The sequence below is a fragment of the Mustelus asterias genome, chromosome 14, assembly GCF_964213995.1.
Source record: "Mustelus asterias chromosome 14, sMusAst1.hap1.1, whole genome shotgun sequence".
Classification (NCBI taxonomy): Eukaryota; Metazoa; Chordata; class Chondrichthyes; order Carcharhiniformes; family Triakidae; genus Mustelus; species Mustelus asterias.
Window position 1 is genome coordinate 103,324,604 of NC_135814.1, and position 27,649 is coordinate 103,352,252.

At 51.6% G+C, this 27,649-nt stretch overlaps 1 protein-coding gene across 3 annotated transcripts; it reads right to left on the reverse strand.

Moving 5' to 3' along the window:
• Window positions 1-27,405, reverse strand: LOC144503922 (CASP8 and FADD-like apoptosis regulator). Of its 3 annotated transcripts, none has more exons than XM_078229001.1 (11): window positions 27,268-27,405; window positions 25,628-25,725; window positions 22,064-22,492; window positions 15,027-15,132; window positions 12,509-12,650; window positions 9,167-9,276; window positions 7,586-7,658; window positions 6,015-6,097; window positions 4,904-4,982; window positions 3,586-4,099; window positions 1-1,271 (listed from the first exon to the last, which is right to left on the reverse strand). In XM_078229001.1, the coding sequence occupies exons 3-11, from the start codon at window positions 22,366-22,368 to the stop codon at window positions 1,142-1,144; spliced, it is 1,542 nt and encodes a 513-aa protein (XP_078085127.1). In that variant the 5' UTR covers window positions 22,369-22,492; window positions 25,628-25,725; window positions 27,268-27,405; the 3' UTR covers window positions 1-1,141. The 3 variants fall into 3 exon arrangements, with proteins under 3 accessions (XP_078085127.1, XP_078085130.1, XP_078085129.1); XM_078229004.1 differs by having other exon boundaries at window positions 7,586-7,655; window positions 27,268-27,398; XM_078229003.1 differs by lacking the exon at window positions 27,268-27,405 and adding an exon at window positions 26,914-26,931.
• Window positions 27,406-27,649: the final 244 nt, after the last annotated feature.

Here is a 27,649-nt window from a genome sequence, read left to right on the forward strand (position 1 = left end):
CACATTGAGTAAAATATTTTATTAAGTGATGAAGCGTGATATAGCATTCAAGGCTTCCTACAGCCCACACGTCATTTCTTAACCCCTCCCTGTCCCAAATTCCTCCCAATATCGAGTCCTCAAACCTGGTCTAGATCCCAGGTCAATGCCCTGATCCCAGTCTAGAATCACAGAATCTCCACAGTGCAGAAGGAGGCCATTCGGCCCATCGAGTTTGCACTGACTCTCCAATAGAGGATCTTACTCAGGGCAGACCACCAGCCCTATCCCCATAGCCCCACACATTCACCCCACTAATCCGACTAGCCTGCACATCCTTGGACACTAAGGGGGCAATTTTGCATGGCCACTCCCCCTAACCTACACATTTTTGGACGATGGGAGGAAACTGGAGCACCCGGAGGAAACTCTCGGGTTAATCCCTCTACCCCAGTCTAGATCTCTCTCGGTGTTAGTCCCTCTACCTTAGTCTAGATCTCGCCCTATGTTAATCCTGTTAGCCCAGTCTAGATCTCTCGAGTTAATCCCTCTAGCCCAGTCTAGATCTCTCCTTGTGCTAATCCCTCTACGCTAATCTAGATCTCTCGAGTTAATCCCTCTACCGCAGTCTAGATCTCTCCCTGTGTTAATCCCTCTATGTTAGTCTAGATCAGTCCCTGTGTTAATCACTCTACCCCAGTCTAGATCTCTCGAGTTAATCCCTCTACCGCAGTCTAGATCTCTCCCTGTGTTAATCCCTCTATGTTAGTCTAGATCAGTCCCTGTGTTAATCACTCTACCCCAGTCTAGATCTCTCGAGTTAATCCCTCTACCGCAGTCTAGATCTCTCGAGTTAATCCCTCTACCGCAGTCTAGATCTCTCGAGTTAATCCCTCTACCCCAGTCTAGATCACTCCCTGTGTTAATCCTGCTAGCTCAGTCTGGATCTCTCTCGGTGTTACTCCCCCTGTCCTGCTCGAAGATCCCTCCTGCCCATCCTAGCTCCCTTGGTGGGCTTGATTCTCTTCTCCTGATTGTGCCCCCTCTGCCTCAAGCTTTGCTTATTGAAGAGTGCAGGCACCATCGCTCGGAGTTTGCTCGTGTAGTGTTGAAGACAGTTACAGTGAACCAGTGCGCGTGGTCAGAAAGCAGTGAGCGGCCCTCAGGGGAAGATCAGTTTCTTCCTCAGGGTGTGTCGGAGGACCAGGGGGGTGGGCTCCTCCCCGGCCAGGCGGCGGTTTCTCAGCATTGTTTGCCTGTTCACCTCTGTTAGCATCGACACCACATCACACCTGCAGAGAGAGAGAGAGAGAGAGGGTACTGCCGAGATACAAACAGTGACATTGTTCCAGTTGAACCACACTGTTACAGCACAATAAACCTCAGCGCCCTCTCCAACATACTGACAGCTTTCCTCAAGTCCGGTGCATGGAACACCAAGTCCGGAGCCCTCCAGCTGAGGCCCAATCAGTGTTAAATAAAGTATTTAATATAATGTGAACTCTTTGAATAAAGCCAAGCATTCCAATGCTATTTGTAAACTGCTGTGCTGGCAGAACAGTCTGGAGGGGCTGAATGGCACACTCCCCTTCCTCTACCCCTTCACTTCATTGCATCTTTCATCAATACACATCACATTTACCCACTGCGCTGCAGCAGCCCCCTGCCAGCCCAGCCTGTGACAGGGAGTGGGGGGGGTCCTCTAGGCTTACCTGTGATGGGGGGGGTCTCTGGGTTTACCTGTGTTGAGGGGGGAGTCTGTGTTTACCTGTGACTGGGGGGGGGGGGCTATGTTTACCTGTGACTGGAGGGGTCTGTGTTTACCTGTGACAGGGAGGTCTGCGTTTACCTGTGACAGGGAGGTCTGCGTTTACCTGTGACAGGGAGGTCTGTGTTTACCTGTGACAGGGAGGTCTGCATTTACCTGTGACTGGAGGGGTCTGCGTTTACCTGTGACTGGAGGGGTCTGCGTTTACCTGTGACTGGAGGGGTCTGCGTTTACCTGTGACAGTGAGGTCTGCGTTTACCTGTGACTGGAGGGATCTGCGTTTACCTGTGACTGGAGGGGTCTGCATTTACCTGTGACAGGGAGGTCTGCGTTTACCTGTGACTGGAGGGGTCTGCGTTTACCTGTGACAGGGAGGTCTGCGTTTACCTGTGACTGGAGGGGTCTGCGTTTACCTGTGACTGGAGGGGTCTGCGTTTACCTGTGACAGGGAGGTCTGCGTTTACCTGTGACAGGGAGGTCTGCGTTTACCTGTGACTGGAGGGATCTGCGTTTACCTGTGACTGGAGGGGTCTGCATTTACCTGTGACAGGGAGGTCTGCGTTTACCTGTGACTGGAGGGGTCTGCGTTTACCTGTGACAGGGAGGTCTGCGTTTACCTGTGACTGGAGGGGTCTGCGTTTACCTGTGACTGGAGGGGTCTGCGTTTACCTGTGACAGGGAGGTCTGCGTTTACCTGTGACTGGAGGGGTCTGCGTTTACCTGTGACTGGAGGGGTCTGCGTTTACCTGTGACAGGGAGGTCTGCGTTTACCTGTGACTGGAGGGGTCTGCGTTTACCTGTGACTGGAGGGGTCTGCGTTTACCTGTGACAGTGAGGTCTGCGTTTACCTGTGACTGGAGGGGTCTGCGTTTACCTGTGACTGGAGGGGTCTGCGTTTACCTGTGACAGTGAGGTCTGCGTTTACCTGTGACTGGAGGGGTCTGCGTTTACCTGTGACTGGAGGGGTCTGCGTTTACCTGTGACAGGGAGGTCTGCGTTTACCTGTGACTGGAGGGGTCTGCGTTTACCTGTGACTGGAGGGGTCTGCGTTTACCTGTGACAGTGAGGTCTGCGTTTACCTGTGACTGGAGGGGTCTGCGTTTACCTGTGACTGGAGGGGTCTGCGTTTACCTGTGACTGGGGGAGTCTATGTTTACCTGTGACTGGAGGGGTCTGCATTTACCTGTGACAGGGAGGTCTGCGTTTACCTGTGACTGGAGGGGTCTGCGTTTACCTGTGAAAGAGAGGTCTGCGTTTACCTGTGACAGGGAGGTCTGCGTTTACCTGTGACAGGGAGGTCTGCGTTTACCTGTGACTGGAGGGGTCTGCGTTTACCTGTGACTGGAGGGGTCTGCGTTTACCTGTGACTGGAGGGGTCTGCGTTTACCTATGACTGGGGGAGTCTATGTTTACCTGTGACTGGAGGGGTCTGCATTTACCTGTGACAGGGAGGTCTGCGTTTACCTGTGACTGGAGGGGTCTGCATTTACCTGTGAAAGAGAGGTCTGCGTTTACCTGTGACAGGGAGGTCTGCGTTTACCTGTGACAGGGAGGTCTGCGTTTACTTGTGACTGGAGGGGTCTGCGTTTACCTGTGAAAGAGAGGTCTGCGTTTACCTGTGACAGGGAGGTCTGCGTTTACCTGTGACAGGGAGGTCTGCGTTTACCTGTGACAGGGAGGTCTGCGTTTACCTGTGACAGGGAGGTCTGCGTTTACCTGTGACAGGGAGGTCTGCGTTTACCTGTGACAGAGAGGTCTGCGTTTACCTGTGACAGGGAGGTCTGCGTTTACCTGTGTCTGGGTTCAGTCGCTGTATCTGATGCCTCTCCGGTACTCACCTGTGCTGATGTTGGAGCAGGCAGTCTGTCAGCTCTCGCATGAATGACGACACTTGCTGGGGTGCCTGGATCAGCACGTGCTCCGACACCCGGCAGCAACTCCACAGGATGTCGGCTTCCTGAGGAACCACTTCCTCCCAGACGCGACTGTCAGCCTGGACCACCTCCCCGTTCCTCTGAGCTGTGTCCGTCTCCAGGAGATTGTCAGCGTCAGCAGTGGGCGTGAGGAAATCCTGGACAAAGAACAGTCTGGGTTTCCCCAGCAGGGCCCGACAGCCCTGCCCTTTGAAATATTGCTGGATTTGCTCAAAGGCGAGGCCGGGGTAGATCCCATCAATGGCCAACACCGAGTCCACTGTCCCTCTGCTCACAATACAGCAGACAAAACAGTCGAGAGCAGCCAGGTCCTCCCGCCGCGCTGTCTCTCTCAGAATCTGCTTCATCTCATCCAGGGCAACACACAAGTGGAGCAGAACCCGGAACCGGAGTGCCTCAAACGTCCTCTTCAATAATTCTGGAAAACAGAGGACAAACTCAACACACCGGGAACAGGGAGAGTCTATCGGCAATGAGACTAACACACAGGGAATGGGAGTGACGCACGGGGAGTGGGAGTAACACACAGGGAATGGGAGTAACACACAGGGAATGGGAGTGACGCACGGGGAGTGGGAGTAACACACAGGGAATGGGAGTAACACACAGGGAATGGGAGTGACACACAGGGAATGGGAGTGACACACAGGGAATGGGAGTGACACACAGGGAATGGGAGTGACACACAGGGAATGGGAGTAACACACAGGGAATGGGAGTAACACACAGGGAATGGGAGTAACACACAGGGAATGGGAGTAACACACAGGGAATGGGAGTAACGCACAGGGAGTGGGAGTGACGCACAGGGAATGGGAGTAACACACGGGGAATGGGAGTGACGCACGGGGAGTGGGAGTAACACACAGGGAATGGGAGTAACACACAGGGAATGGGAGTAACACACAGGGAGTGGGAGTGACGCACGGGGAATGGGAGTGACGCACGGGGAATGGGAGTGACGCACGGGGAATGGGAGTGACACACAGGGAATGGGAGTAACGCACAGGGAATGGGAGTAACGCACAGGGAATGGGAGTGACGCACGGGGAATGGGAGTGACACACGGGGAATGGGAGTGACGCACGGGGAGTGGGAGTAACACACAGGGAATGGGAGTAACACACAGGGAATGGGGAGTAATACACAGGGAATGGGGAATAGGGAGTGCTCACTGCAGACTGAGTCACCTCCCACACAGTGCAGGTGAACACTATCCTACCTGCATCGTTTCCGATACAATCGATGATTAAGCAGAGTCCGAGGGGTGTACTCTGCACCCTGTACGTCTCCAGCCTATTCTGTAATAGAGCACAGCGACGCAGGGAATGAATTGCATTTATATAGCACCTTTTACAACTTCAGGAAGAGATTCACAGCCAATCAATTTCATTTGACGTACAGCCACTGTTACGGGATTGGCACAGATAGCGATGAGGTGAATGATTGGGTACACCGTTTTACAGATGTTGATCGATGGATACCGTTGGCCAGGACACAGTGAAGGGGGAACTGCCCTTTCCTACTCTAAATTCTGCCGTGAGATTTGATGGGGCCTTTGTTTAACATCTTATCTGAAATGTGGCATCTCGGGCAGTGCAGCACTCCCTCAGTACCGCCTCCTGAAAGCAGCAAATCTAAAATTTGTGCTCAGGGCTTTGAGAATGGCGTTCTGGATTAACAACCTTTCTGGCTCAGAGACCTGGAGGTTAGGGCTGAGAAGGCAGAAGCTCAGAGCACCATATTGGATCGGAGATGGTGAATCTGATTGGTTTGGTATGAGCTTGGTTTACCGCAGCACAGCCTGGGTCTGACCGGGGGACGGTCACCATTCACTTGTTGTGGTGCTGGCCCTACACCGAGGCCTCAGACTCCTCGAGGTGTAACTTTGTCCAGGTTGTCACTGGGCGTAATGGAGTGCGGTGGCTACTCTGCCAGTGGTGGGAGTGGGGGTGTGTGCATGGTTACACTGTCTCCAATCCTCCACACACGCGTGTGCATACGTACACACATGCAACACGCACGCACATGTGCAACACGCACACATGTGCGCATGCACGTGCACACACACACAATGCACACACATGCAATGCACACACATACACACACGCAATGCACACACACACGCAATGCACACACACACGCAATGCACACACACACGCAATGCACACACACACACGCAATGCACACACACACACGCAATGCACACACACACGCAATGCACACACACACGCAATGCACACACACACGCACACACACATGCATTTATTCTTTGATCCCCTCCCGTTGACACATGCTGACCGTCTCCTCCCCATCAATGTGTGTCTTCTCACCTGCGGTCCTGTGTATCCAGTGGCTGCAGCTTCAGACAATTCAGGCACCGGGTTCCTCAACGTCTCTGAATGATGCTCTTCAGCTGTAGAGTATAAACGGACACGATGAATGTCATTCTGGAATCAGACCTTCAGTCAATCCGCACAATCCCGACTGTCCGTGAGGAGCGGGTGATGGTGTCGGCGGGGGGGGGGGGGGGGGGGGAGATTCTGCTCCAATCACAGTCAGTGGCCAGCACATTAACAACACTGCTTTCTGGACAGTCACTTAAAACCTACCCTGGCCGAGGCTGAGAAAGTCCCCAGCTTCACTCAGGACTCTCACCTGAAGTGTCAGGTATTCCCCTTCCCCCCCCTTTCGGCACGGTGGCACAGTGGTTGGCGCTGCTGCCTCACAGCGCCAGGGACCCGGGTTCGATTCCCGGCTTGGGTCACTGTCTGTGTGGAGTCTGTACGTTCTCCCCGTGTCTGCGGGGGTTTCCTCCGGGTGCTCCGGTTTCCTCCCACAGTCCGAAAGACGTGCTGGTTAGGGTGCATTGGCCGTGCTAAATTCTCCCTCAGTGTACCCGAACATGCGCCGGAGTGTGGCGACTAGGGGATTTTCACTGTAACTTCATTGCAGTGTTAATGTAAGCCTGCTTGTGACACTAAAAAATAAACTTTTTTAAAAATTGACTTCATTAACCAACGTGCAATAGATATGTGGATAGTCTGTGCTCTTCCAGGCGAAAGGGCTGGTTAGAACACAAACAACTGCCCAGGGGCGGCACGGTAGCACAGTGGTTAGCACTGCTGCTTCACAGCTCCAGGGTCCTGGGTTCGATTCCCGGCTTGGGTCACTGTCTGTGTGGAGTTTGCACATTCTCCTCGTGTCTGCGTGGGTTTCCTCCGGGTGCTCCGGTTTCCTCCCACAGTCCAAAGATGTGCGGGTTAGGTTGATTGGCCATGCTAAAATTGCCCCTTAGTGTTCTGGGATGCGTAGATTAGAGGGATTAGTGGGTAAAATATGTAGGGATATGGGGGTAGGGCCTGGGTGGGATTGTGGTCGGTGCAGACTCGATGGGCCGAATGGCCTCTTTCTGTACTGTAGGGTTTCTATGATAATCACAGGACAGAGGCTCTGAAACCACTGTGTAAAAAACTTTTCTCTCAGCCTTAAATTCTAGATACATTTGGTGCAGAAACTATAACACGGGGGTTGCTAAAACTAGAACCAGAGGCACAACCTCAGGCTAAAGGGACGATCCTTTAAAACAGAGATGAGGAGGAATTTCTTCAGCCAGAGGGTGGTGAATCTGTGGAACTCTTTGCCGCAGAAGGCTGTGGAGGCCGGGTCATTGAGTGTCTTTAAGACAGAGATAGATAGGTTCTTGATTAATAAGGGGATCAGGGGTTATGGGGAAAAGGCAGGAGAATGGGGATGAGAAAAATATCAGCCAAGATTGAATGACGGAGCAGACTTGATGGGCCAAGTGGTCTAATTCTGTTCCTATGCCTTATGGTCTTATAAACGGCAAACACTCCCACAGACCAGGTACACAGATTGTTCTGATTCAGCTGGTGTTACTTACATGAAGCCTCAGATGATCTTGAGTGAACATGTTGTCTCAGTAACTGACCGCTGCCTGTACACCTGCTCACCTGCTGGAAGGTACGTGAGAATGACAGCCAGGTGAAGATAGAGAGAAAACCATACTCACGCCACGCTAACCCCACCCATACACCCCCCCTGCTAACCACACACACGTGGCACGGCAGCTCAGTGAATGGGGAGCAATTCATTCCCTGAATGGCGGAGCAGATGCGAGGGGCCGAATGGCCTACTTCTGCTCCTATGTCTTATGGATGCCCCCGGCGTCACTGAAGCCAATTCATTTCAAGGTACCAACAAGCTGCTAAGTGCACTGGATACCTGCAGGGGCAATGGGTGCTGACAACATTCTGGTAACAGTACCGATGACTTGCGCTCCTAGTCATGCTGTTCCAGTACAGCTACAACACTGACATCTACCTGGCAATGTGGAAAATTGCTCAGGTATATCCTATCCAGAAAAAAGCAGGACAAATTCAGTTCAACTACCCCCCTATCGGTACAGCCTCACAGCACCAGGGACCCGGGTTCGATTCCCGGCTTGGGTCACTGTCTGTGCAGAGTCTGCACGTTCTCCCCGTGTCTGCGTGGGTTTCCTCCCACAGTCTGAAAGACGTGCTGGTTAGGGTGCATTGGCCGTGCTAAATTCTCCCTCAGTGTACCCGAACAGGCGCCAGAGTGTGGCGACTAGGGGATTTTCGCAGCAACTTCATTGCAGTGTTAACGTAAGCCTTACTTGTGACAACAATAAATAAACTTTAAACTATCAGTCTACTCTCGATATCAGCAAAATGATGGAAAAGTTAGTTCACAGTACAATCATGTGGCACCAACTCAGCAATAGCCTGCTCACTGATGCTAAGTTTGGATTCTATCAGGGTCACTTGGCTCCTGACCTCACGACAGCCCTAATCTGACCTGGACAAAAGAGCTAAACTCGAGGTGAGGTGAGAGTGACTGCCCTTGACATTTGACTGAGTGTGACATCAAGCAGCCCCAGCAAAACTGGAGTCAGTGGGAATCAGGGGGCAAACTCTTCATCAGTTGGAGTCATATCATGTACAAAGTACAGGGGTGGCACAGTGGTTAGCGCTGCTGCCTCACAGTGCCAGGGACCTGGGTTCAATTCCCGGCTTGGGTCACTGTCTGTGCGGAGTCTGCACATTCTCCCCGTGTCTGTGTGGGTTTCCTCAGGGTGCTCCGGTTTCCTCCCACAGTCTGAAAGACGTGCTGGTTAGGTGGATTGGCCGTGCTAAATTCTCCCTCAGTGTACCCGAACAGGCGCCAGTAACTTCGTTGCAGTGTTAATGTAAGCCTGCTTGTGACTAATAATAAATAAACTAAAACACAAGCACACACCAAACCCCTGCTAACACCACCCATACACACCCCCACTAACCATATACAAACACACACACACCCACGTAAACACACAGGCAGACACACACACACACCCAAACCCCACTAACCTCACACTCAAACACACACACACACATCCAGGAACCACACACACACACACGGATTGCTGTGAGCACTGTTAATAGTTTTCAGGGATACCTACCCGGTTTCGTTCTAATCGTCCAGCGCCAATTCCCCGTTCCTGACAGGGAACAAAAATTGGGATAACATTCTGATACGCATCAGACCTTCCCGCAGAATGAGCTCCTGGAGCTGAGAGAAAGAGACAAGATATTACAAACCGTAACATCACTAACAACACAATTACCTCAAACTCCACTGACCAATCTACCCCCAGCAACAGCCTGTAACTCCCTATAACCAATCTACCCCCAGCAACAGCCTGTAACTCCCTATAACAAATCTACCCCCAGCAACAGCCTGTAACTCCCTCTAATCAGTCTAACTTAACAATAGCAGAAGGCCATTTAGCTGCTTAGGCATGTCCCACCAGTCAGGGAGGTTACAGCTGATCTGCAGCCTAACTCCATATATCACCTTCGTCCTATATTCTTCAATAGCTTTGTTGGCAAACTCTCTCAATCTTGGATTTAAAGTTAACAAGTGACTTTGTAATAATTGCCACATCTTTTGCATGGAGAAACCGCGCGGCACGGGGTCACAGTGGTTAGCACTGCTGCCTCACAGAGACGGGGACCCGGGTTCGAATCGCAGCTTGGGTCACTGTCTGTGTGGAGACACCGTCCACCCCGTGTCTGCGTGGGTTTCCTCCGGGTGCTCTGGTTTCCTCCCACAGTCCAAAGATGTGTGGGTTAGGCGGATTGGCCGTGCTAAATTGCCCCTTAGTGTCCAAAGATGTGCAGGTTTTGGGGCTTAGTGGGGTAAATGTGTGGGGCTATGGGGATAGGGCGGGATGCGGCTCCGTGAGCTGATACTCTGTCGGAGAGTCGGTGCAGACTCGATGGGCTGAATGGCCTCTTCCTGCACTGTAGGGATTCTATGATTTTAAAGGTCTACATTCCCAGACACCATCCCCGAAGTCTCTCTGGATTTCCACTGTTACTCGCAGTTAGAAAGCATTCTGTTCTCCTTCTTCAAGTGGAAAGTGGATAATTTTGCATTCGCCGACACTGAAATCCATCTCGAAGGACAAGAGCAGCAGATCCCTGGGAACACCCCCACCTGGAGGCTCCCCTCCAAGTCACTCACCATCCCGACTCGGAAATATATCGGCCGTTCCTTCACTGTCACTGGGTCAAAATCCTGGAACTTTCTCCCTAACAGCACTGTGGGTGTACCTACACCACATGGACTGCAGCGGTTCCAGCAGGCAGCAGCTCACCAACACCTTCTCAAGGGGCAATTACAGACAGGCAATAATTGCTGGCCTAGCCAGCGACGCCCACAACCTGTGAATTTTTTTTAAAGCGCTTTGTCCATTCAATTAAACACTCAATATCATTCTCCCCAGTGTTACCCCAGTCCCCAGTGTCCACTACACCCAGTGTCCATTCCCCCCAGTGTCCACTCCCCCCAGTGTCCATTCCCCTCAGTGTCCATTCCCCTCAGTGTCCATTCCCCCACAGTGTCCACTCCCCCTCAGTGTCCACTCCCCCACAGTGCCCATTCCCCTCAGTGTCCATTCCCCCACAGTGTCCATTCCCCCACAGTGTCCATTCCCCCACAGTGTCCATTTCGCCCACAGTGTCCATTCCCCCACAGTGTCCATTCCCCCACAGTGTCCACTCCCCCACAGTGTCCATTCCCCCACAGTGTCCACTCCCCCAGTGTCCATTTCGCCCACAGTGTCCATTCCCCCACAGTGTCCACTCCCCCAGTGTCCATTTCGCCCACAGTGTCCATTCCCCCACAGTGTCCATTTCGCCCACAGTGTCCACTCCCCACAGTGTCCATTCCCCTCAGTGTCCACTCCCCCACAGTGCCCATTCCCCCACAGTGCCCATTCCCCCACAGTGCCCATTCCCCCACAGTGTCCATTCCCCCACAGTGTCCACTCCCCCACAGTGCCCATTCCCCCACAGTGTCCACTCCCCCACAGTGTCCATTCCCCCAGTGTCCATTCCCCCACAGTGTCCATTCCCCCAGTGTCCATTCCCCCACAGTGTCCATTCCCCCACAGTGTCCATTCCCCCAGTGTCCATTCCCCCACAGTGTCCATTCCCCCACAGTGCCCATTCCCCCACAGTGTCCATTCCCCCACAGTGTCCATTCCCCCAGTGTCCATTCCCCCACAGTGTCCATTCCCCCACAGTGTCCATTCCCCCAGTGTCCATTCCCCCACAGTGTCCACTCCCCACAGTGTCCATTTTGCCCACAGTGTCCATTTCGCCCACAGTGTCCACTCCCCCACAGTGTCCACTCCCCACAGTGTCCACTCCCCCACAGGGTCCATTCCCCCACAGTGTCCATTCCCCCACAGTGTCCATTTCGCCCACAGTGTCCACTCCCCACAGTGTCCATTTTGCCCACAGTGTCCATTTCGCCCACAGTGTCCACTCCCCACAGTGTCCATTCCCCCACAGTGTCCATTCCCCCACAGTGTCCACTCCCCACAGTGTCCACTCCCCCACAGTGTCCATTCCCCCACAGTGTCCATTCCCCCACAGTGTCCACTCCCCACAGTGTCCACTCCCCCACAGTGTCCATTCCCCCACAGTGTCCACTCCCCACAGTGTCCACTCCCCCACAGTGTCCATTCCCCCACAGTGTCCACTCCCCACAGTGTCCACTCCCCCACAGTGTCCATTCCCCCACAGTGTCCATTTCGCCCACAGTGTCCATTTCGCCCACAGTGTCCACTCCCCCACAGTGTCCACTCCCCCACAGTGTCCACTCCCCCACAGTGTCCACTCCCCCACAGTGTCCACTCCCCCACAGGGTCCACTCCCCCACAGGGTCCACTCCCCCACAGGGTCCACTCCCCCACAGGGTCCACTCCCCCACAGGGTCCACTCCCCCACAGGGTCCACTCCCCCACAGGGTCCACTCCCCCACAGGGTCCACTCCCCCACAGGGTCCACTCCCCCACAGGGTCCACTCCCCCACAGTGTCCACTCCCCCACAGGGTCCACTCCCCCACAGGGTCCACTCCCCCACAGGGTCCACTCCCCCACAGGGTCCACTCCCCCACAGGGTCCACTCCCCCACAGGGTCCACTCCCCCACAGGGTCCACTCCCCCACAGGGTCCACTCCCCCACAGGGTCCACTCCCCCACAGTGTCCACTCCCCCCAGTGTCCATTTCGCCCCAGTGTCCATTCCCCACAGTGTCCATTTCCCCCACAGTGTCCATTCCCCCACAGTGTCCACTCCCCCCAGTGTCCACTCCCCCCAGCGTCCACTCCCCCCAGTGCCCACTCCCCCCAGTGTCCACTCCCCTCAGTGTCCACTCCCCCCAGTGTCCACTCCCCCCAGTGTCCATTCCCCCCAGTGTCCACTCTCCCACATTCCAAGTGCTTACTCACATTCACCCGTTTGTTTGTATTTTAAAATCATCTTGCTCAGATCGATTCTCCCAATAGTCTTCAGACACTGTTCCACCACTTCCAAGTTATTTGCATCAATCATGGTGAGTTTTTCCAGCTCGACGATTAAATCCAGGAAAGTCTGTCAGATAAAAAGCCTTCTGTTAGCTCAGGAACAGACCCTGCCCAAATCCTAACCCGATACAGTACTGGGCGCGAGGCTTGGAGGAGAGTCTGAGTTAAACAAATCTTCGGTCTCCTGAAGAATATGGGGCAATTGCGCAGCACAGAATTCAGAGAGACCTTGACAGGATAGTGTTGTGAAGTTGGACAGAGTGATTTTAGATTGGTGTTTGTAAAACATTACGAGGTCCCGTTAAAAGGTGGAGCTTTTTCTGCGCTTAAGAGATTTAAAAAGCAGGTACACAGAGAGTCCAAACTGAAACATTAATATTGAAAGGCCGAGCAGCAATGTTACCAAGGCAACAGGCTTTGGAATTTAGCCAATCAATTTCAATCAGGCACTTAGATACCAGGAACCTATTAAATTTAAATCTGATGGTTTTGGCAACCTCGGACCAATCCTATTGTGGGAAATATTGATATGTCGTCACAGGTATAAAAGAAGGGGGGAGTGGGACAAAGAGAGAGCAACTGCCACCTGTCAAAGATCACAGCTCTCAACAGAGAGAAAATCGCTGGCTCTCAGCTTCATCTAGGTCTTAGAGAAAGCCCCATCTAGATAGCAAAGGTACCAAAGAAGAAGTTCCAGACAGAAGAATCAACAAGGGAGGCCCAGGATATTCTGGAAGACACAAAACCTGGTTGTAATTTAGAGAGTGACTAGTATGTATATGGCTAGTCCAGTTCAGTTTCCGTTCAATGGTAACTCCCAGGATGTTGATAGTGGGGGATTTAGTGATGGTCAGTGGTAACTCCCAGGATGTTGATAGTGGGAGGGATTCAGTGATGGTCAGTGGTAACCCCCAGGATGCTGATAGTGGGGGATTTAGTGATGGCAATGCCATCAAATGTCTTGGGGCGATGGTGAGATTCTCTCTTATTAGAGATGGCCATTGCCTGGTACTACTTGTATGGCGTGAATATTACTTGTTGCTTGTATGGAAACAGCGTCACCTGCTGGTTCCCCACCAAGCCACCCACCATCCTGACTTGGAAATACATCGTCCATCCCTTCACTGTCATTGGGTCAAAATCCTGGCACTCCCTCCCGAACAGCACTGTGGGTGTGGCTGCACCAGATGGTTCAGGAAGGTGACTCACCATCTCAGGATGGGAAATTCCAGGAAACAAAGTCCACATTCCTATAATAATAAAAAAGCCGAGTGCTATGGGATGGGAAATGAGATCAGGAAAGAGAAAGTGAAGGAATGTCAGGAATGGAATGTATTCGGGGTGGCTTGCTGGATCAGGATATCTTTAATCCAATAGAGAATCAAATGCTGGGTCTGATTCTCAGATACAAAGTCAGCTGAGTGAGAGACTTAAAGGGTGGCATGGTGGCACAGTGGTTAGCACTGCTGCCTCACAGCGCCAGGGACCCGGGTTCGATTCCCAGCTTGGGGTCACTGTCTGTGTGGAGTCTGCACATTCTCCCCGTGTCTGTGTGGATTTCCTCCGGGTGCTCCGGTTTCCTCCCACATTCCAAAGATGTGTAGGTTAGGGAGATTGGCCATGGTAAATTACCTCTTAGTGTCCAAAGATGTGTAGGTTAGAGGGATTGGCCATTGTAAATTGCCCCTTAATGCCCAAAGATATGTTGGTTAGGGGGATTGGCCATGCTAAATTGCCCCTTAGTGTCCAAAGATGTGTAGGTTAGGTGGATTGGCCATACTAAATTGCCCCTTAATGCCCAAAGGTGAGTAGGTTAGGTGGATTGGCCATGCTAAATTACCCCTTAGTGTCCAAAGATGTGTTGGTTAGGGGGATTGGCCATGCTAAATTACCCCTTAGTGTCCCAAGCGGTTACAGGGAAAGGGCCTGGGTAAGATGCTCTTTTGGAGAGTTGGTGCAGACTCAGTGGGCCAAATGGCCTCCTTCTGTAATGTAGGGATTCTATGTTTTCTATGACGATCACTGGAGATATTTAGAGAACTATGTGGATTTTCAAAGAGGGATCAGATGGCGCCAACAATAAAATACGCATTTGCCGCGCTGCAGACTAGGTGACCTCATCTTTATACAAGAAGTGCCTTTCTGGGATCTTGCTGGGCTCAAAATGGCTGCAGCCTCAGATGTCCAGCCGCTCTGACTGTGGCGTCGCTGAGAGCAGTGCCAAGCTGCTGCCCAGGAGCAGTTCCTGATTCTGTGGCTTGAATTTGAAAAAGGAAAATAAAAGCCCCCGGCTGTGTTAATGACGAGACTCTGCGGTTTGTGGTGTTTACCCCAGGGCAGACTTGGCAGACGCCAGATTATCCTCCCTGCACACAAGCTGCTACCTGCACTTACAATCCGTGAGCCTGAGCCCAAGGCAGAACCCCTAGAATATTAAAATTACCTTCATCGCTTCCTGGTGACCTTTCGGTATTTGACAACGTAATATAAAGAAAATTGATTGCAGGTCTTCTTGAGAGAGGTTTTCACTGATATCCACCAGCAGCTGCCTGTGTTAAAGAAGTTCCAGACAGAAGAATCAACAAGGGAGGCCCAGAATGGACACACAGCGCAGAGTCACTGAGCAGAAACTGATAGCCAAGTTCCGCACACATGAGGACGGCCTCACCCGGGATCTTGGGTTCATGTCATACTATCTGTCACCCCCACAACTTGCCTGGGCTTGCAAAATCTCACTAACTGTCCTGGCTGGAGACAATACACATCTCTTTAACCTGTGCTTAACCCTCTCTTCACTCACATTGTCTGTACCTTTAAGACTTGATTACCTGTAAAGACTCGCATTCCAACCATTATCTTGTAAACTGAGTTTGTGTCTTTATATGCCCTGTTTGTGAATAGGATTCCCACTCACCTGATTAAGGAGCAGCGCTCCGAAAGCTAGTGGCTTGTGCTACCAAATAAACCTGTTGGACTTTAACCTGGTGTTGTGAGGCTTCTTATTGTGCCCACCCCAGTCCAACGCCGGCATCGCCACATCATGTGTTAAAGAGAGACAGAGATAGAGATACCAAGCCTCAGTTAGTTTCCCTGAACTTATCGACAGTCCATTGTCTGAATCCCCAAAATTATTAAGGTTGCAGAAATATGAAGAGGTGAAAGTTGTGTTACAGATTTGGTCTTGGTCGGAGTACTGGACGGCACGGTGGCACAGTGGTTAGCACTGCTGCCTCACAGCGCCAGGGACCTGGGGTGGCACAGTGGTTAGCACTGCTGCCTCACAGTGCCAGGGACCCGGGTTCGATTCCCAGCTTGGGGCACTGTCTGTGTGGAGTTTGCACATTCTCCCCGTGTCTGCGTGGGTTTCCTCCGGGTGCTCCGGTTTCCTCCCACAGTCCAAAGATGTGCAGGTTAGGTGCATTGGCCATGGTAAATTGCCCCTTAGTGTCCAGGGATGCGTAGGTTAGGGGGATTAGTGGGGTAAGTTTGTGGGGTTACGGGCATAGGGCCTGGGTGGGAATGTGGTCAGTGCAAAGTCAATGGGCCGAATGGCCTCCTTCTGCACTGCAGGGATTCTATTGTGTTTAGTTCTGAGCACTGTAGGAATATGTAATGGCCTTGGAATGAGTGCCTTACAGATTCACCAGAGTCATACCAGTGCTTGAAGAGTTAAATTACAAGGATAGGTTGCATAGAAGAGGCTCATATTCCGTTGGGTAGAGGAGATTAACAGGTGATCTAATTGTGATGTTTAAGATGATTAAAGGAGTTAACAGATCATAAAATCCCTACAGTGCAGGAGGCCATTTGGCCCATCGAGTCTGCACCAGCTCTTACCTCGGCTTACCCCGCAATGCCACATATTTACCCTGCTAATCCCCCTGAAACTAAGAGGCAATTCAGCATGGCCAATCCACCTAACCTGCATATCTTTTAGGGCTCCACCCTATGTGTCTTGGGACATTAAGGGTCAATTTAGCACGGCCAATCCACCTAACCAGCCCGTCTTTTGGACTGTGGGAGGAAACCGGAGCACCCGGAGGAAACCCACACAGACACGGGGAGAATGTGCAGACTCCGCACAGACAGTGACCCAAGCCAGGAATCGAACCCGGCTCCCTGGCGCTGTGAGGCAGCAGTGCTAACCACTGTGCCACCTCCGAGATAGGGAGAAACAATTTCCTCTATAGTTGAAAGTCCAAAACAAGAGGGCTGAGTCCTAAAGGATGTGCAGGTTAGGGGGATTGGCCATGCTAAATTGCCCCTTAGTGTCCCAAGATGTGTGAGTTAGGTGGATTGGCTATGCTAAATTGCCCCTTAGTGTCAAGGGATTAGCAGGGTAAATATATGGGGTTACGGGCCTGGGTGGGATTGTGGTTGGTGCAGACTCGATGGGCCAAATGGCCTCCTACTACACTGTAGGATTCTATGATTTGATGAAGCACTTCCTAACGTGGAGTTATAGATATAGATATAGATATAGAACAGTACAGCACAGAACAGGCCCTTCGGCCCACGATGTTGTGCCGACCTTCATCTGAAACCAAGATCAAGCTATCCCACTCCCTACCATCCTGGTGTGCTCCATGTGCCTATCCAATAACCGCTTAAATGTTCCTAAAGTGTCTGACTCCACTATCACTGCAGGCAGTCCATTCCACACCCCAACCACTCTCTGCGTGAAGAACCTACCTCTGATATCCTTCCTATATCTCCCACCATGAACCCTATAGTTATGCCCCCTTGTAATAGCTCCATCCACCCGAGGAAATAGTCTTTGAACGTTCACTCGATCTATCCCCTTCATCATTTTATAAACCTCTATTAAGTCTCCCCTCAATCTCCTCCGCTCCAGAGAGAACAGCCCCAGCTCCCTCAACCTTTCCTCATAAGACCGACACTCCAAACCAGGCAGCATCCTGGTAAATCTCCTCTGCACTCTTTCCAGCGCTTCCACATCCTTCTTATAGTGAGGTGACCAGAACTGCACGCAATATTCCAAATGCGGTCTCACCAAGGTCCTGTACAGTTGCAGCATAACCCCACGGCTCTTAAACTCCAACCCCCTGTTAATAAAAGCTAACACACTATATGCCTTCTTCACAGCTCTATCCACTTGAGTGGCAACCTTTAGAGATCTGTGGATATGGACCCCAAGATCTCTCTGTTCCTCCACAGTCTTCAGAACCCTACCTTTGACCCTGTAATCCACATTTAAATTTGTCCTACCAAAATGAATCACCTCACATTTATCAGGGTTAAACTCCATTTGCCATTTTTCAGCCCAGCTTTGCATCCTATCTATGTCTCTTTGCAGCCTACAACAGCCCTCCACCTCATCCACTACTCCACCAATCTTGGTGTCATCACCAAATTTACTGATCCACCCTTCAGCCCCCTCCTCTAAGTCATTAATAAAAATCACAAAGAGCAGAGGACCAAGCACCGATCCCTGCGGCACTCCGCTAGCAACCTGCCTCCAGTCCGAAAATTTTCCATCCACCACCACCCTCTGTCTTCGATCAGACAGCCAGTTACCTATCCAATCGGCCAACTTTCCCTCTATCCCACACCTCCTTACTTTCATCATAAGCCGACCATGGGGGACCTTATCAAACGCCTTACTAAAATCCATGTATATGACATCAACCGCCCTACCTTCATCAACACACCTAGTTACCTCCTCAAAAAATTCTATCAAATTTGTGAGGCACGATTTGCCCTTCACAAATCCGTGCTGACTATCCCGGATTAATCCGCATCTTTCTAAATGGTCGTAAATCCCATCCCTAAGGACCTTTTCCATCAATTTACCAACCACCGAAGTCAGACTAACCGGTCTATAATTACCAGGGTCATTTCTATTCCCTTTCTTAAACAGAGGAACAACATTTGCCACTCTCCAGTCCTCCGGCACCATCCCCGTGGACAGCGAGGACCCAAAGATCAAAGCCAAAGGCTCTGCAATCTCATCCCTCGCCTCCCAAAGAATCCTAGGATACATTTCATCAGGCCCAGGGGACTTATCGACCTTCAGTTTATTCAAAACTGCCAATGCATCCTCCCTCCGAACATCTATTTCCTCCAGCCTATTAGCCTGTAACACCTTCTCTTCCTGAAAAACATGGCCCCTCTCCTTGGTGAACACTGAAGAAAAGTATTCATTCATCACCTCGCCTATCTCTACTGATTCCATACACAAGTTCCCACCACTGTCCTTGACCGGCCCTAACCTCACCCTGGTCATTCTTTTATTCCTCACATAAGAGTAAAAAGCCTTGGGGTTTTCCTTGATCCGACCCGCCAAGGACTTCTCATGTCCCCTCCTAGCTCTCCTCAGCCCCTTTTTCAGCTCGTTCCTTGCTAACTTGTAACCCTCAATCGAGCCATCTGAACCTTGTTTCCTCATCCCTACATAAGCTTCCCTCTTCCTTTTCACAAGACATTCCACCTCTTTTGTGAACCACGGATCCCTCACTCGGCCATTTCCTCCCTGCCTGACAGGGACATACCTATCAAGGACACCCAGTATTTGTTCCTTGAAAAAGTTCCACTTTTCATAAGTGCCTTTCCCTGACAGTTTCTGTTCCCATCTTATGCCCCCTAATTCTTGCCTAATCGCATCATAATTACCTCTCCCCCAATTGTAAGCCTTGCCCTGCCGTCCGGCCCTATCCCTCTCCATTGCAATAACAAAAGACACCGAATTGTGGTCACTATCTCCAAAGTTCTCTCCCACAACCAAATCTAACACTTGGCCCGGTTCATTTCCCAGTACCAAATCCAATGTGGCCTCACCCCTTGTCGGCCTATCCACATATTGTGTCAGGAAACCCTCCTGCACACACTGCACAAAAAGTGCCCCATCCAAACTATTTGACCTACAAAGGTTCCAATCAATATTTGGAAAGTTAAAGTCCCCCATGACAACTACCCTGTGACCCCCACACGTATCCATAATCTGCTTAGCAATTTCTTCCTCCACATCTCTATTACTATTTGGGGGCCTATAGTAAACTCCTAGCAACGTGACCGCTCCTTTCCTGTTTCTAACTGCAGCCCATATTACCTCAGTGTGCATATCCCCCTCAAAGTGCTTTTCCGCAGCCGTTAAACTATCCTTGATTAACAATGCTACTCCTCCACCTCTTTTACCAGCTTCCCTACACTTACTGAAACATCTATACCCCGGAACGTCCAACAACCATTCCTGTCCTTGTTCTACCCACGTCTCCGTAATGGCCACAACATCGTAGTCCCAAGTAGCAATCCACGCCCCAAGTTCATCCACCTTGTTCCGGATGCTCCTTGCATTGAAGTAGACACACTTCAACCCATCTTCCTGTCTACCGGTACCCACCCTTGACCTTGATACCTTCCCCAATATCTCACCACCCTCAACACTGACTTCCGGACTACAACTCCTTTTCCCACTCCCCTGACAAATTAGTTTAAATCCCCCTGAAGAGCCGTAGCAAATTTCCCTCCCAGGATATTGGTGCCCCTCTGGTTCAGGTGCACCCCGTCCTGTTTGTAGAGGTCCCACCTTCCCCAGAACGTGTTCCAATTATCCACGTATCTGAAACCCTCCCTCCTGCACCATCCCTGCAACCACATGTTTAAGTGCACTCTCTCCCTGTTCCTCAACTCGCTATCACGTGGCACCGGTAGCGTACCAGAGATGACCACATGTTTTGTCTTTGCTCTCAGCTTCCAGCCCAGCTCCCGAAATTCCTGTTTTAAATCCCCGTCCCTTCTCTTACCTATGTCGTTGGTACCAATGTGTACCACGACTTGTGACCGTTTCCCCTCCCCCTTAAGAATCCGGAAAACACGGTCCGAGACGTCACGGACCCTGGCATCCGGTAGGCAACAAACCATCCTCGAGTCTCTTTTGCTGCCACAGAACCTCCTATCTATCCCTCTAACTGACGAGTCCCCAATAACTATTGTCCTCCCGCTCTCCTCCTTACCCTCCTGAGCCACAGGGACGGACTCAGTGCCGGAGATCCTCTCACTGCGGCTCACCACTGGTATGTCGTCCCCCTCAACCGTATCCAAAGCGGAATACTTATTGCTAAGGGGAACGACCACAGGGGATCCCTGCACCGACTGCTTCTTCCCAGCCCCTCTCACCGTCACCCATCTATTTTCATTCCGCGGAGTAACTGTATCCCTGAATTCTAGAACTCTCTCCCACAAAAAACTTTGGAAGCCGGGGCTTGGGTCAGCTCAGGCCAAGTGAATGAAGGAATACTGACCCAGGGCAGGTAGATGGAGACAGATGAGCCATGGTGTAAGTGAATGGTAGAGCAGGCTGGACGGGAGGGGTGAATGGACAATTCCTATTCCTACGGACAGATCAATAATGTTCAGGCGGGTCCCACGCTCCATCGCCCAGACGAATCACTCACGTTGCAGCCCCACCCTGACAATAAAGGTGACACAGAGCAGCCCAAAAAAGATCATCTGAACCGAGATATTCCGTGGCTGCAAGCACTGCGGTGTGAGGAATAAGGCTGGCTTCCGTGCTGCACTGGCCAAGGCCTGTCACGGACTGCAGCAAACATCTACCTTGTACAGCTGCCATCGCGATGCTCTCTGCTAAACCCCGGCAAGGAGCAACTGGAGAATAACACAATACGAGTTGGGAGCAGGAGTAGGCCATTCGGCCCCTCAGGTCTACTCCACTTTTCGAAAGGATTGTGGCTGATCTGATTGTGGTCTCGACTCCGTTTTCCTGTCTTCCTTCACCCCCCCTCCCCACCCCCCATATCCTTTGACTGTCAATTAAGTATCTATCTAACTCAGAATATTCAATGACCCTGTCTCATGCTTTCTTGAGTGGGAATCCCCTTGTTTTTTTAACTGTGTGTTGAGTCTCTCCCACAAGGGGAAACCCTGGTTTTAGCATCCACCCTGTCAAGTCCCCTCAGGACGCTTGTACGTTTCCATTCGATCATCTCTCATTCTTCTACATTCCAGCGGATATAGGCCCGACCTGTCCAACCTTTCCTTATAAGATAAGCCCTTTGTCCCTGGAATCAGTTGACTGATTCTAATACATTTATAACCTTTGCTTCGATGTGGAGATGCCGGCGTTGGACTGGGGTGGGCACGGTAAGAAGTCTCACAACACCAGGTTAAAGTCCAACAGGTTTATTTGGAATCACGAGCTTTCGGAGTGTCGCTCCTTCATCAGGGGAGTGGAGAGGTGGGTTCACAAACACAGCATATATAGACACAGACTCAACAACCATTATCTTGCAATTGTGTCTTTGTCTATATATGCCGTGTTTGTGAACTAACCTCTCCACTCCCCTGATGAAGGAGCAGTGCCCCGAAAGCTCGTAAGTCCAAATAAACCTGTTGGACTTTAACCTGGTGTTGTGAGACTTCTTACTGAACCTTGGCTTCAGTAAGGAGACCAAAGGGGCAGGGCAGATAGAAGGCACCTGGTTATTCCGAGGTTGGTCTTACCTGTATAAAGATATGTATCCGTGATCATCCTTCAAACGTCTCCCAAATGACACCAGATCAGCCTTCATTTTTTTCAGGATATCGAACCTTTTGATTCGATAAAGCAGTTCCGCCAGGAGCTCAAATCTCAGCAGGTTCTGTTTGCTCAGGATCTCAAAGAGGTCTTTCACTTCCCCGGTGGCCGAGTAATCTTTAACAACATCCAGGCACAAGAACACTAAGGTGGCACTTTCGTCCTGGGACAGTTCGCCAGCTATTTGCAAAGCCAATGGTCTGATGTCCTTATCGCGTTGGTTAAACATCATCGGAAGCTGAAGCGAGCAGCCCAAAGGCTCCCTCACAGGAAGTTAAGGCTCCGATAGGTGATCTCGTGCTGTGATCTCATCCTGATGACACCCCGACTTCTTCTTTCCAGTGAAACTCAGAGACCTAAGCCGGGAGTTGAACATCAATGAACTGACCACTATTGCTTTTTGGTTTAAACAAAAACGTCTGGTTTCATTCGCTCAGCTGCGAGCGGTCCTGCCTACATTTCAGCATCTGTTGGCCCCCGAACCCAGCTCATCAAAGCCTAGGTCACAAAGCCGGACATTCCTTGTAGATGCTAAGCCAGCTTTAATGACCAACTGGCAGCCACAGAGCCCCAGCAACAGTCCGCAACAAACTAGGGCAACAATAATTAGATAACACATTAGTTTTTCCACACTTGTCATTCGGGTTTTAAATTCTAGGTCAGAATATTCAATGGACCGTGTAGAGGGAGCTTTACTCTGTATCTAACCCCGTGCTGTACCTGTCCTGGGAGTGTTTGATGGGGATGGTGTAGAGAGAGCTTTGCTCTGTATCTAACCCCGTGCTGTACCTGTCCTGGGAGTGTTAGATGGGGATGGTGTAGAGAGAGCTTTACTCTGTATCTAACCCCGTGCTGTACCTGTCCTGGGAGTGTTTGATGGGGGACAGCGTAGAGGGAGCTTTACTCTGTATCTAACCCTGTGCTGTACCTGCCCTGGGAGTGTTTGATGGGGACAGTGTAGAGGGAGCTTTACTCTGTATCTAACCTCGTGCTGTACCTGTCCTGGGAGTGTTTGATGGGGACAGTGTAGAGGGAGCTTTACTCTGTATCTAACCCTGTGCTGTACCTGCCCTGGGAGTGTTTGATGGGGACAGTGTAGAGGGAGCTTTACTCTGTATCTAACCCCGTGCTGTACCTGTCCTGGGAGTGTTTGATGGGGACAGTGTAGAGGGAGCTTTACTCTGTATCTAACCCTGTGCTGTACCTGCCCTGGGAGTGTTTGATGGGGGACAGCGTAGAGGGAGCTTTACTCTGTATCTAACCCTGTGCTGTACCTGCCCTGGGAGTGTTTGATGGGGACAGTGTAGAGGGAGCTTTACTCTGTATCTAACCTCGTGCTGTACCTGTCCTGGGAGTGTTTGATGGGGACAGTGTAGAGGGAGCTTTACTCTGTATCTAACCCTGTGCTGTACCTGCCCTGGGAGTGTTTGATGGGGACAGTGTAGAGGGAGCTTTACTCTGTATCTAACCTCGTGCTGTACCTGTCCTGGGAGTGTTTGATGGGGACAGTGTAGAGGAAGCTTTACTCTGTATCTAAACCCGTGCTGTACCTGTCCTGGGAATGTTTGATGGGGAACAGTGTGGAGGGAGCTTTACTCTGTATCTAACCCCGTGCTGTACCTGTCCTGGGAGTGTTTGATGGGGGACAGTGTAGAAGATTTACTCTGTATCTAACCCTGTGCTGTATCTGGCCTGGGAGTGTTTGATGGGGACAGCGTAGAGGGAGCTTTACTCTGTATCTAACCCTGTGCTGTACCTGTCCAAGGAGGGTTTGATGGGGGACAGTGTAGAGGGAGCTTTACTCTGTATCTAACTCCGTGCTGTACCTGTCCTCGGAGTGTTTGATGGGGGCAGTGTAGAGGAAGCTTTACTCTGTATCTAACCCCGTGCTGTACCTGTCCTGGGGGTGTTTGATGGGGGACAGTGTAGAGGGAGCTTTACTCTGTATCTAACCCCGTGCTGTACCTGTCCTGGGAGTGTTTGATGGGGACAGTGTAGAGGGTGCTTTACTCTGTATCTAACCCCGTGCTGTACCTGTCCTGGGAGTGTTTGATGGGGACAGTGTAGAGGGTGCTTTACTCTGTATCTAACCCCGTGCTGTACCTGCCCTGGGAGCGTTTGATGGGGACAGTGTAGAGGGAGCTTTACTCTGTATCTAACCCCGTGCTGCGCCTGTCCTGGGAGTGTTTGATGGGGGACAGTGTAGAGGGAGCTTTACTCTGTGTCTAACCCCATGCTGTACCTGTCCTGGGTGTGTTTGATGGGGGACAGTGTGGAGGGAGCTTTACTCTGTATCTAGCCTGTGCTGTACCTGTCCTGGGAGTGTTTGATGTGGACAGTGTAGAGGGAGCTTTACTCTGTATTTAACACATGACAATTAGATAGAGTTTAGTTACATTTGACCATATTTGATTGTTTAATTCCCCTTGCTTCTCTCCTCCCCCTCTAATATCTCACTCCAGTTTCAATCAGCACCCCGAACTAATATTCTGTATCCTTGTTTCAGAGACTCCCTACAACCCTCCAAATCTCTCTTCACCCACCGATCTGCTTCCTCATCTCCCCTCATACCCTGTAAGCGGTTTCAGGAATTTGCTATTCCTCTGCCATAGCTTTTCTCTTCATTCCCCATTTCCTTCTTTCCAACAAATCCGTCTTGGATTTATTTTGTCCATGTTATTTATTTGTTGTGTGGTTATTTATCCACTTCATTCAGCCAAACAATTTTAGAACAAAGAACAAAAAACAATACAACACAGGAACAGGCCCTTCGGCCCATCAAGTCTGCATCAATATACGGTTTCTATCCCTCTGTTCGCCTCCCGTTCATGTGTCTCACTCCTCTCACTGACATCTCTCTTACCTATTATAGAAAGGATATTATTCAGCTAGAAAGAGTGCAGAAGAGCTTTACTGGGCTGCTACCGGGACTTGATGGTTTGAGTTATAAGGAGAGGCTGGATAGACTGGGACTTTTTTCTCTGGAGTGTAGGAGGCTGAGGGATGATCTTATAGAGGTCTATAAAATAATGAGGGACACAGATCAGCTAGATAGCCAATATCTTTTCCCAAAGGTAGGGGAGTCTAAAACTAGAGGGCATAGGTTTAAGGTGAGAGGGGAGAGATACAAAAGGGTCCAGAGGGGCAATTTGTTCACACAGAGGGTGGTGAGTGTCTGGAACAAGCTGCCAGAGGTAGCAGTAGAGGCGGGTACAATTTTGTCTTTTAAAAAGCATTTAGACAGTTACATGGGTACGATGGGTATAGAGGGATATGAGCCAAATGTGGGCAATTGGGACTAGCTTAGGGGTTTTAAAAAAAGGGGGGCATGGACAAGTTGGGCTGAATGGTCTGTTTCCATGCTGTAAACCTCTATGGCTCTAATAACCTTAGCTGGTTTCAACTCATCCCCGAGACCTTATTCCCATGACAATCCTACAACTGCCCTGTCGTTCCTTGCTGGTGCTGATGTTTAACCACGTCCTACTCACCGACGTTGCACTGCCTCCATAAGGACCGCCATTCTGCCCATCGCGTGTGTGTGCAGGCTACTAACCGGAGGCCCTCCCGCCCCTTTGGCTCTGATAGCCTGGAGGACAAAGAGAGATTTGGTTTAACCACTGGATAAAAGCAAATTACTGCGGATGCTGGAATCTGAAACCAAAAGAGAAAATGCTGAAAAATCTCAGCAGGTCTGGCAGCGTCTGTAAGGAGAGAAAAAAGCTGACGCTTCAAATCCAGATGAACTCCTCCAATTTTGGCCTCTTGTTCACAAAGGGTCATCTGGACTCGAAACGTCAGCTCTTTTCTCTCCTTACAGATGCTGCCAGACCGGCTGAGATTTTCCAGGATTTTCTCCTTTGGGATTTGATTTAACCAGTTTACAGTGAAAAGATGGCTGATGGTGGGTGAGGACTGTCTGGGAAGTTCAGAACTTCTAGCTATGAACTTGTGGCCTAATCTCCAACAGGACAGTCCCAGTTTGGATTCGGGCGACCGATGCTTTCTATCCTTCTGCTCCTTGCATGTATCCTTTACCCCACCCTCTACACCACATGTTCACCATTCTTTTCCAGCGAGCCCTATCTTCCCAAGATTATTACCAGTACATTGGATAGACAGCACAGAAAGGCCAATCTATCTACGCTGGTGTTTATGTTCTACTTAAGCCACCTCCAATCCTTCCTGATCTAGATCTATCTTTGTAACCGTGTGTCTGTGTCTTCACGATAGAAGACACTGAAAGCGTCACAATACTGGTAGAAAATCAAGGGGCAAAAAGATGGAGGGACTGAAAACAATCAGTGCGACTGGAGACAAGGAGAACTCGGAAAACTAGTGCGGCTTGAGACGCACTAGTCTCTGGAACCCCATTGAACCCCGACAGTGCAGAAGGAGGCCTTTCGGTCCATCGAATCTGCACTGACAAAAATCCCACCCAGGCCCTAACCCTGTAAACCCTCATATTTACTCTGCTAATCCCTCTAATCTATGTGTCCCGGGACACTAAGGGGTAATTTAGCACGGACAATCCACCCTAACCAGGGCGTCTTTCAGACTGTGAGGAAACTGGAGCACCCGGAGGAAACCCACGCAGACACGGGGAGAATGTGCAGACTCCGCACAGACAGTGACCCGAGCCGGGGATCGACCCCCCGGGTCCCTGGCGCCGTGAGGGAGCAGCGCTGACCCCTGTGCCACCCCCAGTCTGTATCCTGGGGGGGGGGGGGGGGTTTCAGGCTATTCGGCCCATCAGGATCAGTCTCTCCAGCCTCACCGCTGCTCTCTGTCTCATTGCTGCTGGTCTGTTCTGGGGGTTTCTGCCTCCACTGGGCCAGGAAGCCATTCGGCCCCTCCACTCTGTCCTATCCCGCTCTGTGCCCCCGCCCCCCCCCCCCCGGCCGCATTGTTCGGGTTTCTCCCCCTCCCCGCCCGCCCGCCTCTCTCCCCGGGAGGGGACACGGGCCCAGTCCCTGCGGCCGGGCCTGAGGGAGGGGGATCCAGGCCGCGGGCCCGGGGCCTCCCGCTCCCCCCCCCCCCCGATCCCCGGAGCCGGCCTGAGGCGGCGGCCGCTCCCCGGGCCTCAATCCCCGGCCTCTCCCCCGCGAAGGGACCGCGGCCCCGGCCTCACCCTGGCCCCGGAGCTCCCTCCGCCGGCTGGGGAAGTGAAAGCGAAAGCCCCGCCTCACAGCCCGGCCCCGGCTCAGCTCCAGCTCCGGGTCAGGGCCCAGAGGCCGGGACACCGGCCAGCACTGTGACCCCTGACCCCAAATACTGACCCCAAACACCCCCTGACCCCAAACACCCCCTGACCCCAAACACCCCCGACCCCAAACACCCCCTCACCCCAAACACCTCCTGACCCCAAACACCCCCTGACCCCAAACACCCCCTGACCCCAAACACCCCCTGACCCCAAACACCCCCTGACCCCAAACACCCCCTGACCCCAAACACCCCCTGACCCCAAACACCCCCTGACCCCAAACACCCCCTCACCCCAAACACCTCCT

Bases quoted from the DNA above. Each gene is read 5' to 3' on its own strand.
- LOC144503922 (XM_078229001.1), bottom strand. From the start codon at position 22,368: ATGATGTTTAACCAACGCGATAAGGACATCAGACCATTGGCTTTGCAA. The intron at 12,651-15,026 runs GTAATTTTAATA...TTTATCTGACAG, and splicing joins GTCACCAGGAAGCGATGAAG to ACTTTCCTGGATTTAATCGT. The intron at 7,659-9,166 runs GTAGGTATCCCT...CGTACCTTCCAG, and splicing joins GACGATTAGAACGAAACCGG to CAGGTGAGCAGGTGTACAGG.